This window comes from Salmo salar, chromosome ssa17, assembly GCF_905237065.1.
Source record: "Salmo salar chromosome ssa17, Ssal_v3.1, whole genome shotgun sequence".
NCBI lineage: Eukaryota > Metazoa > Chordata > Actinopteri > Salmoniformes > Salmonidae > Salmo > Salmo salar.
Genome location: NC_059458.1, coordinates 66,705,612 through 66,719,170, shown reverse-complemented (window position 1 = coordinate 66,719,170; position 13,559 = coordinate 66,705,612). Strand labels below are relative to the sequence as shown.

Genomic DNA, 13,559 nt, shown 5'->3' with positions numbered 1-13,559 from the left:
CTCATGTGTGGCAAATGTTTGTTTTAAACCTATAATACTCAGTCGTAAATTCAGCAGAAGATTTTTTTGAATGACTACATTTACCATATACTGTTTCCTGAGGAAACAGACAGTAAATGTGTCTGCAGTATGACAACATACACAAAACACGTGACACAAGAAGAAAGAGATCTCTCTAGTCTCTTACCCCCCAGGCCCTACACGTGACACAAGAAGAATGGGATCTATCTAGTCTCTTACCCCCCAGGCCCTACACGTGACACAAGAAGAATGGGATCTATCTAGTCTCTTACCGCCCAGGCCCTACACGTGACACAAGAAGAATGGGATCTATCTAGTCTCTTACCCCCCAGGCCCTACACGTGACACAAGAAGAATGGGATCTATCTAGTCTCTTACCCCCCAGGCCCTACACTGACACATGTATGTTGCTTCTTACTTTAAGCTTTCCTGAGTGGTTTGTGTTTTAGGGGTTAATGTGTTGTGTTTGGGCCTGCACCACGATGGTTGGCAACTCTCTTCCTGCAGGAAATGGGTCTTCTCCCAGTGTCATGCTGTGTCTCTGCACATGAATAGCAAGTGGAACATTCTGATCTGTTCCATATTCTCCTTGGATGGGTGGGTGGGTGGGTGGGTGGGTTTGGTGGATGGGTGGGTGGGTGGGTTTGGTGGGTGGGTTTGGTGGATGGGTGGGTGGATGTTGTGCCAGTGCAGGCATGTAGGTATGTAGATCCTATGGTCCTGGAGGGCTGCAGGGGTTGCAGGGTTTGACTGGAAACCAGAGCTGAAATGCTCAGTTGAGGTAGCTGTAACTATTCACACGGTTAGCTTTGATGTAATGATGTGTGGTAAACAGGTTTTTGGTGTTCCTTACATGGTGATTTGACAGAAGGATGCCTGTAACTTAATCAACAGTAAGTAACGCCAAACAGGTCAAGCAGCCACTTAGGTGATCTTTGGCGGCCATTTTGTGCCAGAACACTCAGTGCTTTGAGAGTCATTTGTGCAGTGTGCACCACCTCCAACACAGGATCATAACTAAAGTATGGCCCAGTGGTGATTTTCCATCAGAATTACATAAACACGTAAGCCAGTGCCTACGTGTTCCAAACAGGTGTACACGTAGGCACTGGTTATTTTTGCAGATGGTTTTGGAGATGTTGACAACCTCTCTAAAGTGTCCAGGGTGGGTGGGACTGGGGGAGTCCATTTGGGATAGGGAGAGGGGATTTCAGGGAAGAGCTGATGGATGAGCAGAACCAGTGGACTAATGCGTTTCTCATATTGTACCAAGCCGTTATCCCATACACTCCTCCTCATCTTTTTCAATGACCAGACATGGCAAATTCCTGGGGCAGACAGTCCACAGAAAAATATACCGTCCAGAGTGAGGAACGTTGGACTAATTTGGTGAAATAATTCTTCCAGTTCAAACGCCGAGGCTGAGAAATCACGAAAGTGCCGGTGTTGCGGGAGGGATACTTTAAAACATTTACTCCCTCACGTGGAAATATGCATCTGTTGGTTTTCTTGTGTAGTTTTATACTGAAGACATTTCTGTTTTAATGTGTAGTAGGAGTGAACTGTTAGCATCCTGCCTATGTAAAGTCGTATTTTGGATGGGTTCTGTGCTGGGATCAGTGGTGTCGGCTAACTTGTGCATGCCTAATTACAGCAGACACTTTCTACAGGCTCCAGGTCAGCTAATTAGCTAAACATCTTTAGCGAGTATCACTTAAAGGGTTGCCAGACGTTCAATTTTTCCAGCCTGTTACTCGTAATAAGATCCCGCTGTTATAGTCAATCACACCTTGCAATTGCTCATCTTGCACAAATAATATCGTTGAGAGGGCTATATTATATTTGACACAGTGGTTTTCTTTCACTGTAGGCTGAGTGCTATTGTGCCGGTGCTTCTATATGTCTAGTCGCTCTAGAATATTCCTGGATATTCTTTGACCTAAACAAGAGACCTACCTCAAATGACGTACTACGGAAATTTGATCCAATTGAAGCATGGGCGGCAGGATTTATAAAACCCCTAAATTACCTAGATGACATTACTGTGTTTTTGCACAACCATTCTTACTGATCCCAAATCCAATATAATCTCCTCCACTTCCTCCTCGCCATTCCTCCGTTGGAGAATAGCTTGGAGCTCTTGCTGCTGTGTCTAGACAATAAAGCCCTTCATAAAGTCATGGCCCGCACATCCTCTTCCCTGCCTTTGGAAATGTTTAATGAAAGTTTAATCAGCTGCCTGGCCAGGACGTTCGGCTCAAAGGCCCATCCTAGGCACCTTCTCCAGCTGTTCTCACTCTGCTCTTTCTTTCCTCCTCTGTTAAGTGTTTTTGTCTCCCCTCTCTCCCTCCCTCCTTTCTCTATTTTCTCTGTCTGAATAGTCAATTCCTGGGATCATCAACTAGATTCAGCCATGGGAGGATTTTTTTCTTGAGCGGATGGTCGAGGGGCTGGAATATAATTACAAATCATTTGTAGACTGCAAATTGATTGCAAGAAGCCCAAACAGATATAATATTTGACTAAAACAAAATAATTTTAAATCTTGCTTACATTTGTATACAATCTGTGTGTCTCTGTACTATGCATGAGAATACTTGGGAAGAGATTTCCTAAATTAAAATAACGAACTGTTTTTATATTCTTATATCCAACAATGAAAATCATTTTTGCTCAGAAAACTTGGGGGGCAAGTTTTCTCCCAACTCTCTTTCCCATATCCCTCTATTCTCTCGCCCCCTCAATTCTCCATCTTCCCTTTTCGTTCTCACTCTCTCTCTCCACAGAGAGCAGGATCCAGATGTTGGGTCCAGATGTCCCCGCTCTGCTCCTGTCCTCCCTGGGCCTGCCCTGTTTATCACACACAAACGAGAGAGAGAGAGAGAGAGAGAGAGAGAGAGAGAGAGAGAGAGAGAGAGAGAGAGAGAGAGAGAGAGAGAGAGAGAACAGAATACATAAACAGAGGGCCTGAAGGGATGAAGGGGGAGAGTAGAGAGAGAGGTAGAGTGCTGCAGTGTTAACCCTGTCAATGTTCTTTGTGTGTGTGCATGCATGTTGCTCTGTTTGTGTCACTAAGTGCCTGTGAGTGTCAGTACTCAGTAGCCTTACATTCTTGGTTATCAAGGTGCCTGAACGGTTCCCTAAGCTCCACTCAGTCCTGGACTGACACTATGATAAACAGAACCTATGAAGAGGTCATGTGCATTGCTATGGCGATGATGATGGGGTACAGCTAGGGCCGGGACAGTACCAGTATCACCATATTGTTTTCCATGGAAAACATTAAAACACAAATCAGACCGAACTCTTTGGTCCTTTAAAAACCTGCTGTATGCTGGGCTGGTGAAAAGTAGCCAATGAACACTCCCGAAAAGACAATCCCCACAAACCCATACCCCCACCCTTACCCGCACACACACACCCACCCTCACCCCCATCCTCATCCGTACACCCCACCCTCACACACACCCCCACCCTCACCCCTACCCCTACCCTCACCGACACACACACACACACACCCTCACCCGTACCCCCCACCCACTCTCACACACACCCCCACCCTCACCCCTACCCCCACTCTTACCCCCCAACCCTCACCCTCACACACACACTCTCTCTGCTCCACTAGTGGATGTCAAAGGTACAGCCTTGAGGAAATAATATTAAAAACAATACAGAATCTAATAGGGCTTTCTCTCTCTCTCTCTCTCCTCCTTGGTCGCAGGGAGCAACTGAGACTGTTAGAGCACTGTGGACCAGCACCAGAGAAGAGTACTGGAGGACCAGACGACCACTACTACCCCTGAGCCAAGCATCACCTGGCCATACACTACCAACAAACACCGTTTGGAGAAGCAGGTATTGTTTTTCCTGGAGAGGGGTGAAAGGCTAAAAGGGGTGTGGATGGGTCATCCTTTTCGGTTCTTTTCTTTTGGGGGGCATTATTTACATCTGGAGAGATTGATATGAGAAGTATTCTGGTCTTTACCTTTGATCTTGTGCTGCGTGCCAGTTTCGGTTCCAAAAAGGACCAATGCGTTCAAGAGATCTAGCAGTATTTTCTGCAGTTTGCTGCGGTCTTGCAGGGGTGTGAAATTCAATTAGAAGTGTACTCACAGATTATTTCTTAGTTAAATGTCTCCCTTGAAAAGTATGTTTTGAAGTTTGTTAGTGGAAAGAAATAATGCAGTAACAGATTGATTATGATAGCGGTGGAAGAGTTTATAGAAATGTTTGTGGTCATACACATATCCTTAAAAACATAGGTGCTGGGCTAAAGAATTAAACTTGAAAAGAACAGAGGCCTGCATAATGAATATGCTCCCAATTTACCACCTTTTACTGGCAACGGTTCAAATCAGCACTGAACTTTGTCAGGTCAAAAGCAGGTGGTAAATTGAGAGCATATTCAGTGTGCGGGCGTCTGTTATTTTCAAGTTGAAGAGTTTATTCCATAATCAGTCTCTTGTAAATATTCATAGATACTATTGGAAAATATGCAGAGATAAAAACTGCATCATGTTTGATATTCCAATGCCAGACATAGTTCTGCTTTCCAGAGCCTTGTAGTATTATGTAGACACAGGGCTTGTTTAACACAGCTGTAACTGAGCTGAATGTCCTCTGATCAATGCTCGAGAGAAGTCAATTTCATTTCAGCGCAGTCATCAAGTAGAGCTGAAACCAACTGAAGCCCGTTCAAACACAGTCCTTTAACTAATTAACATAGCTGGCTTTGACTGGAAACCTCTTCCAGGAAATTCACATTATCATACTCCTCCACATGTTTCCTTTCAGAACGTCAAACAGGAAAGTGGCCAACATTTGTTTTCAATCCTGTTTTGTTCCATTCTGCAACATAATGAGAAGCCCTGAGTCACTACAGTGAGATTATGAAAACTTGGTTGTCGCTTTGCCATTAAATCAATAGTAATGTAGTTATACTAATGAAAATCCTAATGGATGGATTCCCTTGTGGTGCATATCTGCAGTCTAATCTTTCATTTGATTAGAGACATCTGATTTCCATCAAGACAAGGTAAAAACATGACTGAAGTACTGCCAAGTGGGTTTGCCGTGCAGAACACTTTATTAACTGTTATTGTGTGTTGATTTCATGCACATTTCTCATGACCAGTTTTACTATATAGTTACTGCTGATGTGTAAGTGCCTCTAAAGAGAAACAGATGATTTTTTAAATTAAATGTAACCCTTATTTTATAATGTAAGTTGACTGAGAACACATTCTCATTTACAGCAACGACCTGGGGAATTGTTACAGGGAAGAGGAGGGGGGATGAATGAGCCCATTGGAAGCTGGGGATGATGTGTAGGTGTGGAGCACTTGACTCTGGCAATGACCACACCTTTCTCCATCTTTATTGATATACCAGCTCTGCTAGACTGCTACCACTATAGAGTGGTGGGCGTATGCTGAGGGTGTCTTTTCAACAGCAAGGTGTTTTGTGATGGAGATGGAGGTCAAACAAACTGTAGACTGTTATCTGAGAGCATGTCAGATGAGATGCTGTATATGCCAAACCAGAAACTCACATATTTTCGTTATAAGTGGACATGACGTAAACAATATGCATCACTGATTTGCAACTTCCAGGTTTTGGAAACAGCTAAGTCTTTTTCGAAGTTTTCTATTTTTGAGTGTGAGCAACATTTACCTGTTCCCATTGAGGTAAAATAACCTGTGAGGAGATACGCACTGTGATTGACGCACAGTCACTGTTCCTTCCTTTACCTTGCATTTTACGCTTTGACCTTTGAAGTGTTGTCAGTTTAAATGTGTTCGGGATTCAAGGTAGCTAAATTCTCTTAAGGGGTTAGAGTGTTTCTACCTCTCGCATTGTGTTGAGGAGTGACTGTATTGTGCGCTAGCAGCTTGCCAGACACGAGACGATCCGTATTGGTCTCTCGCGGCACATGTTGGATCAAGACTAGCTCCAACCTGGACAAGCCAATCAGATGGGATTATCCCAAGGTATTAGGTGGGCCTATGGCAGCTTCAAAGGAAATGAGAATGAGCAAAACAAAATGACCTACCCACCCCAACTTAACTAGCTAGCCCAACCCCAATGCTAACTTGAGAACACTTTGCCAACCCAGTCTACACCTTTTAAATCCCCTTATTTTCACTCTAACCCCACCCCATTAAGTCTCATTCTAGACAGACTGATGTGTACTTAATTGTACTGGGTTTGATGTCTTTTAAGGTCAGAGTCTGATTGTGTCCGATTGTGCTAGAAGATTGTTGGGTGGGTCCGCATCAGAAAGGATTTAAACAAATCTGAATCATTAGCAAAAGCCAATTTGTTCCCACAGTGTATAATTTGTTTGCAGTTCTCTGAATTCCAATTCAGAGAACTGTCAGAAAGAACACCAAGGACTGAAAGACATTGTCAAAGCCATACGTTGTGAGTAGGATAATCCTATTGTCATGAGTTGGCCCAAAAGAGGGCCATCAGCTTATCCCTTATCATGCCAACACAAGGAGACACTGTGACCATATTTCTCCTGAGTTTTTATGGCCAAGTCACTATTATGAGGAACACATGGATTGCTATTGCACCATTCTGCACAGAAAAATGAGGAGACGTAGATTTGTTTCTTTCAAACAGAGTTGAGTTGTTCCATTCAGACATCGCTGCCTGATTAGCGCTAAGAACATTAGAGATCTCAGCAGGACATTTACCTGAAGGACATAAACATAGAGATGGTGCCAAGTGCCAACTGTGGGAGAACGCGGAGTGGACAGAAGGGTTAGGGTGGTTTCATAGTGAGTATATGCCCGTATTAGCCTGATTTTGAAGTGGGCCAAGTCTCAAGGCCTCAGCTACCACACCGCCGCAGGCTTAACAGGGAAAAAGTCACTGCATGGATTATGACCTCTGATTACAGGCCTCTGATTGGCTGAGAGGAACTACAGTGGGGCTGTCAATGAAGGGTTCCCACCAACTGAATGAAGACACCGTTGGTACAAATACAGGGGAGGTGAGCGGTGTTTCTCTAAGTTTGGGACTGCAGGTGCTACCACATCTCTTGAGCAAGGCAAAAACAGGGCGCAAAGACAGACTTTGGAAAATCACTTGAACTCAAAGGTACGTGTGGTTCTAGTGGACAATTAAATTGGGTTTCCAGTTTGAGGAAAAGTAGGTATAGATGGGACTTTGCTTGCAAACTAATGGTCACAAAGACAATGTGAGTTCAGTTTTGGGAGATGACAATTGAGGCACATTGAGTAGCTGGACCTTTATTTGGCGATTTTCTGCGTTCATTTGAACTATACTGTAGGTCATCTTGCACTGAAAAGCCAGAGCTTGTGAATGGCTTTGAAGCTTTGAACGAGTGAGGCTCTGAAGAGATTCCAGTTATGGTCTTTACGGCAGTTTGCTTAACAGGAATTTCACATTTGACAAATGTGATAAGTAAAAGTAACTTTTCCTGACCTTGGCCAAACGAAATACTAGCAGCTAGAATTATGGTCAGGTGGAAAGTTTAACCCAACAGTTGGGTCTCTAAGGTTAGAGGCATGGACACATGGTGTTCCCTAGATCTTTGGCCCCATACAGTGAGATAGGTGCTAGGGGCTCCAGAACCAGGTGAGCGAACCAGGTCTTTGAAGTGGGCCCAGCCATGGCATAACAAGGCATGTTGAAAATGAGTTCCAGACCAATGTGTGGAGCACACGCCAAGAATTTAAATCAGCACCAGATGACAGTTGAGAGGAATCAAGGATTCTGGGACAGGATGGGTGGATGCGCTATTGCAGAGTTTAGATGTCTCTGAGTTATTGTCTGCCTCTGTCAATCTCTTTGTCACTTTGGCTTCCTGTCTCGCTATCATCCCCAGTTCCTCTTTTCTCCATGTTTTTCCTCTTCTATGTAGGTTAATTCCACTTTCTCTGTCATGATTGCGTGGAGAATGTAACTGCTTTTATAGGCATCTATGTACTGTATGTATAAATGCTTATACGGCATTCCACGGCTAGGTGTGTTGGTGGGTATTTTAATTCATTACCAAGGTCAGGTGTAACAGATTGTGCTTCATCCACAACAGTCAGGTGGATTTGGTTTGCTCTGTGTTTTACTCCTAAAGGAACACCCAACCTCAGCCCAACCTCAACTGCCTCCTGCATGTGCCGATTTGACAGATTAGCATCCAATCAGAAGTTTTCGTGTAAGGCCATTAATTTACCTGGCAGTGCATCCTGTCCTTAAGAAAGCTTATAATCTCCCATGGACCCAGTGGACAGCTGGCCTGACCACATGATGTGCCAACGCTCATTAACTTCATGTAAACTCGAATGCTAATGACCTTGCGTCAATGCAGGAGATTTGAAGCTAGCTACGGCTAGTTTGGGCTAGCCATTGATGGAAGGCCTGGCAGTTTTTTCAATAAGGGACTAAATTAACACCTGGAATCATTGTTGTTTACATGTGAATGAACATAAGGCAGCTTGATGAACACTTGCACACTTAATGCACCATGTCCAAATAAGCTTATCTGTACTTGAAAGCACTTCATCTAAAATAAGGTGAGAGGAAACGAGACTCGCCTATAATAAAACAGGATAGGTCACAATGAAGTGCTAACACCTAGTCCTCAATCCGGTCCATGTTGAGTTATCTTGGAACATGCAGAGATCATCATTTGTGTATTTGGGTTGGTGTGTTTGTTCAACCATGTTCTTGATCTTGTCTTCAGGGTTTGTGTCTGTGCCTGTATCTGTGTCTGTGTTTTGCATGAGTCAGTCTCATCTCATGTGTTTTCTCTCTCCTCTACCCCAGGCTAAGTGTTAAGATGGCGCTTCTCCTGGCCCTTTCCTCCGTCCTCCTTCTGGTCGGTCCCGCTCTGGCCCAGAGCCCGGACATGTCCTACGAAGACTATATGGCCCAGTTACAGGCCTGTCCCAAAGAGTGCCGCTGCCCGCCCAGCTTCCCCAACGCCGTCTACTGCGACAACAAGGCTCTGAAGCGCATCCCCACCATCCCCCCACACACCTGGTATCTGTACCTGCAGAACAACCTCATCGACGTACTGTCAACAGATGCTTTCCGCAACGCCACGCAGCTGCGCTGGATCAACCTCAACCGCAACCGCATCACCAGCGAGGGCATGGAGGAGGGTGCCCTGGCCGCCATGCTCCGCCTGGTCCACCTCTACATGGATGACAACCTGCTGAGCTCCGTCCCAGCCAACCTGCCCTCCAGCCTGGAGCAGCTGCGCCTCTCCCGCAACCGCATCTCCAAGATCCCCGCCGGGGTGTTCTCAGGTCTGGATCGGCTGATACTGCTGGAACTGCAGGGGAACAAGCTCCAGGATGATGCAGTGACCGAGGTGAGCCTGAAGGGCCTGAGCAACCTGGTCCAGATCAACCTAGCCAAGAACCAGCTTACCACCATGCCCCTGGGCCTCCCCATCACCATCACCCAGCTCTTCCTGGACAACAACGCCATTGAGAAGATCCCCGCTGACTACTTCAAGGGTCTACCCAAGGTGGCCTTCCTCAGGCTCAACCGCAACAAGCTGGGAAACGGCGGGCTGCCCAAGAATGTGTTCAACATGTCCAGCATCCTGGACCTGCAGTTGTCCCATAACCAGCTAACTCAGGTTCCTATGATCCCCTCAGGCCTGGAACACCTCCACCTGGACCACAACCAGATTAAGAGTACGTTTTTGACACTGTTCTAGTTTCATTGATACATTGACTGACTGCCTGGATGGTTAACTGATGATTTGTTGAAAATCCAGATAATTGTATTATTATAATCAGTGGAAAATGTCTTTGATGAGTTGTAGGACTGTTTTGCTAAGATGGTGTATTTGCAATTGCAGGTGTGAATGGATCTGATATCTGCCCTGTGTCGGCTGATGCTCTGGAGGGCTATGCCACTGAGACCGCTCCTAAACTCCGCTACCTCCGTCTCGATGGCAATGAGGTCAAGCCACCAATACCCAGAGACCTTATGGTGTGCTTCCGTCTCCTCAGGTCCATCGTCATTTAAGAAATACACTTCCAACAGCCAATCGCATCTAGCTATAGTCTCCCGGATCCAAGGGCAGATGATTACTAACGAATGGAAGTGACTATGCTAATCTATACGGATTTTTGATCTGTGGACTACTTATTTGCATACTTATGTTGAGAACCGCATATTAGACGCCAGGGTTGGGGTCAAACCAAACTCAGTCAATTTAAGAATTAATGCAATTAATTGGTCAATAGAAAATAATGGGCCATTTTCAGTTGTTGAATTGAGTCTCCTGAATTGGTAGAATGGGAATGGAATTGACCTCAACCTTGTTGGGTGAAGGTCACCTGACAATCTGTAGATAGTGTGATTGGACTGCACTACTGTCTTTTGACCACTAGTTGTGCCTTATGTTAGTCCTATAGTCACAAGTGCTGAATGCAACAGTGCAGTATGTCTGAGTGTGCTGCTTCAATACAGCACACATTGGTCTGAAAGTGGTAGAAAACCTTGAAATTGTGTTTTTCCAAAACTCTAAAAAAGACAATCATTTACTATGACAATGTGATTGGGACAAGATAAGAGGAATATTGTTTATTAACAGTATATATTTAAGGCATGTTGAATCTTCTGATGACTCATTGTCCCCATTCTCTTTCTTTGAATGGAAGATCATCTTTTGTGAATACTGCTCCTCTCTGACAGAATAACTTGAATTGATGATATAAGACTTGAAACCAAATTAAATGCAAATTATTTTATTTTCATGTTCTCTGTGAATATGAATATGTTGAGGTAACTTTAGACACATGCTATTCCACACAAACATGCAATTGTTTGCTCTTTCACATTTAGCTAATTTATTTAATTGTCTGTTTTTCACTGAATTCACTGAATTCTTGATCACTGTCTCAAATGTGAAATTCCATTTTCTACTCAATGGGTCAATCTTTTTGCAGTCATCTTACATATTTCGGAAATGCCAAAGCAATTTTGGAATGCTTGCATTTTGTTAAGAATATGTTAAGTTGTGAATTCCTTATACAGTCAATAATATAAATAAAACATTTTTCTGGAAAAACATTAAATGAAGGAAGAAATATGTTACATTAATCACCTTCCCTTCTATAGACACACTCACAAACACACACACAGACAGACACACACAGACAGTCACACACAGACAGAGAGAGACTCAGTCACACTAACACACACACAGACAGATACACACAGACAGACAGACACACACACACAGACAGACACACACAGACAGACACACACAGACAGACACACACACACACACAGACAGACACACACACACAGACAGACACACACACAGAGAGAGACTCAATCACACTCACACAGACCTAGAAACCACACATTCTTTGAGTGCATATTTGCGGTAGTCTCTATGACTTACTGCTTAATAGTTGGAGAGCTAAGATCTCCCAGAATGCACTTCCACATGCACCAAGGAAGCAGTGCCAGAGGAAGACCAGAGAAAACACTGAGTCTCAAGCCGCTGGCCTGGTAATGATATCATGAAGGTGTTGTCACTTTATGGTTTCTCTCAGGACACATTTCCACCATTCTGCTATAGCCAATGTTTGGTGACCGATGGAATCGACAGTACAGTCAGAATACTATTCTTGCAGGAATACCACAACAGTGGTGAACACACTCAGTAATGCAACAACGTCCAAGAATTGACAGGGATTGTTATTGTGTGCCAGAAGCAAGCATTCCTCATGTCAGTTGTGATCAATCACTCTCGCTTCATATCGCCTTCTTCAGAACTTTCTCTCCCTCTCTAAATCTCTCTTTCCTTTTCATGGTTGGTGTTTTTAATTGATTGTAGCTTTATATTTTAGCTGGTAACAGTCTCAGATGAAAAGATGAATCAATTAACCACCATCATTAACCAATCCCTTCTCAGAATCATGCTGGGGTTAGTAAAATCAGAACTCCACCTGACCATAGCTATACACTGAGTTGACAAAACATTATGAACACCTGCACTTTCCATGACATAGACTGACCAGGTAAATCCAGGTGAAAGCTATGATCCCTTATTGATGTCACCTGTTAAATCTACTTCATTCAGTGTAGATGAAGGGGAGGAGACGGGATAAAGAAGGATTTTCAAGCCATGAGACAATTGAGACATGGATTGTGTATGTGTGCCATTCAGAGGGTGAATGGGTAAGACAAAATATTTAAGTGCCTTTAAAAGGGGTATGGTAGTAGGTGCCAGGCGCACCAGTTTGAGTGTGTCAAGAACTACAGTGCTGCTGGTCATTTTTACGCTCAACAGTTTCCCATGTGTATCAAGAATGGTCCACCACCCAAAGGACATCCAGCCAACTTGACATAACTGTGGGAAACATTGAAGTCAACATGGACCAGCATCCCTGTGGAATACTTTCAACACCCTGACAAATTGAGGCTGTTTTGAGGGCAAAAGGGGGTGAAACTCAATATTAGGAAGGTGTTCCTAATGTTTTGTACACTTAGTGTATGTCACCATTCCTGGTAGCAGGTGTAGCACGATTCCCAATGATTCTAAACGATTCCCAGCATTCCAGCATAGTTCAATTTCCCTCACTCAGCAAAAGCTCCAGTTACTTGGGGAGAAAGAAAGAGCTAGGTTTGGGGGGGTCGAGTGAAAATTGAGGCCAGAAAATCAGAAACGTAAGATTAAATTTACACATGAAAGCTAGTAAGGTACTTCCAGTCTGTGTCTACCGCTCCAGCCTGGGTGGAAGTAGGAATAGCAGGTCCTAGGTCAGTTTGTATTTCCCTCCTATCGGTTTAACAATAGGAATTAGAATTGAGTGAGTTGACCCTGGATCTGCATTTAATCCCAACCTCTGCCTGCATTGGGCCTTGACTATGCTGCACCAAGACCTAACCACAGATACAGGATTTGATTTCCTAGGCCAAGTCTTGAACAATAAGAATTGAAGATAAAACTGACCTGTAGTTAGGAGGAAACAACAATAGGAATTGAAGATAAAACTGACCTGTGGTTAGGAGGAAACAACAATAGGAATTGAAGATAAAACTGACCTGTGGTTAGGAGAAAACAACAATAAGAATTGAAGATAAAACTGACCTGTGGTTAGGAGGAAACAACAATAGGAATTGAAGATAAAACTGACCTGTGGTTAGGAGGAAACGTAGCTGAGCGATACCAGTGTATGGAGAGCTGAGGCCGTTCTCCTCCAGGCAGGGACTTCCTCTCGGCAGCGTGCTAACAGAGGCTCCTCACAGAGGCCCCATTGTGTTCTGGGGCCCCGTAGATTCCTCACCACATATGAAAGCCGCACATGCCAGAGTTTCACCTTATGAAAAGGAAGACAAACATTTCTGAGTCACACTGCAGGTCTGATTAAGCCACGAACCCCTCTAGAAAAATAACGGCTACTCTTGTTAGTGATAAAGATATTTTGTCCATTTGGGTGCTTCTCTCTCTCTGTCCCTCTCTGTCTCTCTCTCTCTCTGTCCCTCTCTGTCGCTCTCTCTCTCTGTGTGTGTGTCTATCTGGTGTCTGT

General features: G+C 44.2%; 1 protein-coding gene across 3 annotated transcripts; it reads left to right on the top strand.

Annotated features, from left to right (window-relative positions):
- Positions 1 to 3,621: 3,621 nt before the first annotated feature.
- LOC106576462 (keratocan) lies at positions 3,622 to 11,093 on the top strand. 3 transcript variants are annotated; one of them, XM_014153661.2, is made up of 3 exons: positions 3,622 to 3,879; positions 8,821 to 9,701; positions 9,869 to 11,093. In XM_014153661.2, exons 2-3 carry the CDS (start codon positions 8,834 to 8,836, stop codon positions 10,036 to 10,038), a joined length of 1,038 nt encoding a protein of 345 aa, XP_014009136.1. In that variant the 5' UTR covers positions 3,622 to 3,879; positions 8,821 to 8,833; the 3' UTR covers positions 10,039 to 11,093. The 3 variants fall into 3 exon arrangements, with proteins under 3 accessions (XP_014009136.1, XP_045555975.1, XP_014009135.1); XM_045700019.1 differs by lacking the exon at positions 3,622 to 3,879 and adding an exon at positions 4,882 to 5,059; XM_014153660.2 differs by lacking the exon at positions 3,622 to 3,879 and adding an exon at positions 6,769 to 7,131.
- Positions 11,094 to 13,559: the final 2,466 nt, after the last annotated feature.

What these genes read in the sequence shown, in the direction of transcription:
- LOC106576462 (XM_014153661.2), top strand. Translation starts at nt 8,834, where the DNA reads ATGGCGCTTCTCCTGGCCCTTTCCTCCGTCCTCCTTCTGGTCGGTCCC. An exon ending in GGACCACAACCAGATTAAGA is followed by an intron (nt 9,702 to 9,868) that starts GTACGTTTTTGA and finishes TTGCAATTGCAG; the next exon opens with GTGTGAATGGATCTGATATC.